We start from the raw sequence: 1,971 nt of genomic DNA, 5'->3' as shown, positions 1-1,971 counted from the left end.
TACCTCGCGCTCCTCGACGCGCCCCTCATCGCGTCGGCGGACGTCGTCTTCGCGCTGCGCGACTCCGTGAAGCCCGTGCCGACCGTCGGCGTCGTCCTCGAGGCGAACCTCCTCCCCGAGGAGACGGCGGAGCTCGCGAAGGCGCGGGCCCGCCTGGGCGCGGCCTTCGACCTCGAGCGGCCCCTGGGCTCCAACGAGATGGCCCAGGCGCTGCGCGAGAAGCCGCCGAACGTCGCCAAGCTCGAGCAGCTGCCCGACGCGACGCTCGAGACGTACGTGCCGCAGCTGGTCCAGGCGCTCAAGCGGCCCGAGGGCGCCGAGGCCGTGGCCAAGTTCCTCCTCGCGCGGGCGCTCATGAACCCGCCCTACGTCGGCGCCTCCGTCTTCTGGGCCCTGCGCAGCGAGATGTCCAAGGGCGGCCGGTGCGCGGCGAAGCACGGCGCGGTCCTCGCGGCCTACTTGGGCGCGTGCGGCCCGTCGGCGCGGTCCGAGCTCGAGAAGCAGGTCGTGCTCGACAAGATTTTACGGAACATCACGGCGGCGGCGGCGGACATGGACGACAAGTCGCAGCGCACGTCCTTCGCGCAGCGCGAGCTCCGGCGCCTCTCGCGGGCCGGCGAGTTGCCCGCGGGCATGGACCTGCCCTGCATGCCGGGCAAGCGCGTGGGCCGCATCTGCCCGGACAAGTGCCGCGTGCTCAGCTCCAAGGCCGCGCCCATGCTCCTCATCTTCGACGACGCGGAGTTCGGCGTCCGCGACGGGCCGGGCCAGCCGAAGCAGCTCGCCATCTTCAAGACGCGCGACGACCTGCGCCAGGACGCGGCCATGCTCCAGTCCATGCGCCAGATGGACGCGCTGTGGCTCAACGCGGGCCACGAGTGCTGGCTCCGCACCTACACCGTCGCCGCGACGGACGTCGACGTCGGCTGGATCGAGGTCGTCCGCGGCGCCAAGGAGACCGCGGAGATCCAGTCCGTCTGGGGCTCGGGCGCCATGGGCGCCTTCCAGAACAACACGCTCAACTCCTACCTCGTGGAGCACAACGACGACCCGAAGATGTACCAGGGCGCGCAGGAGCGGTTCTGCGCGTCGTGCGCCGCGTGCTGCGTCTCGACGTACGTTTTGGGCATCGCGGACCGGCACAACGGCAACATCATGCTGAGCACGGACGGGCGGCTCTTCCACATCGACTTTGGGCACGTCCTGGGCCACTTCAAGAAGATCAAGGGCACGGGCATCAAGCGCGAGAAGACGAAGTTGGTATTGACGCCGGAGATGATGTTCGTCATCAACGAGGGCGACTCCGTGAACATGAACGACAGCTTCGCGACGCAGTGCGCGACGCTCATGAACGTGCTCAAGGACCAGGGCAACGTGGCCCTGCTCCTCCAGACGCTCAAGGAGCTCGTGCCCGCGGAGCTCCCGGAGCTCGACGAGGAGTCGATCATGTGGCTGCCCGAAGTTTTACTAAAAGGCGAGAACGACCTGCGCCAGGAGCTGTCCAACGGCCTCAACGACTGGGTGCGCCGCCTCGACAACGCGAACCACAACCGCATCCACCAGGGCGGCCCGCCGAGCGGCTCGAAGCCCAAGCCGCTCGGCCAGGACCACCGCCGCGCGTCGACGGTCATGGAGGCGCAGATCGAGGTCGAGGAGCTCCGCAAGCTGCTGAGCGCGTCCGAGGCGAAGAACGCGGAGCTCGAGCGCGAGCTCGCGGCGCTGAAGCTCGCGAAGACCTCGAACTTCCTCGCGAGGCACGCCAAGGGCGGCGCCTAGGGCCCCCGCGGCCGCCGGCGCCCAAAAGTCGCGCGCCCCGCCGCCCCCAAGTTTTGCTACAGTCCACGCTACGTCTTCTGGGCCGCGAGGGCCTCGGCGAGGCAGTCGACGAACGCGCGGACGTCGGCGAAGCCGTTGAGAGCGGCGCGGGCGCGACGCGGATGACATTGGGCCGGCGCAGGTCGACGAAGACNG

The 1,971-nt window shown here is 69.5% G+C and overlaps 1 protein-coding gene across 1 annotated transcript; it reads left to right on the top strand.

Annotated features, from left to right (window-relative positions):
* Positions 1-642: 642 nt before the first annotated feature.
* Positions 643-1,299, top strand: AURANDRAFT_8400 (hypothetical protein; the record flags this gene model as incomplete). The annotated part of the gene is made up of 1 exon (XM_009044764.1): positions 643-1,299. A coding segment is annotated over one exon (657 nt), but the record flags the coding sequence as incomplete, so codon positions are not given.
* Between the last annotated feature and the right edge of the window lie 672 nt (positions 1,300-1,971).

Source organism: Aureococcus anophagefferens (assembly GCF_000186865.1).
Source record: "Aureococcus anophagefferens unplaced genomic scaffold AURANscaffold_785, whole genome shotgun sequence".
Taxonomy (NCBI): Eukaryota; class Pelagophyceae; order Pelagomonadales; family Pelagomonadaceae; genus Aureococcus; species Aureococcus anophagefferens.
Note: the sequence above shows the minus strand (reverse complement) of the source record. Positions and strands in the feature narration are given on the sequence as shown.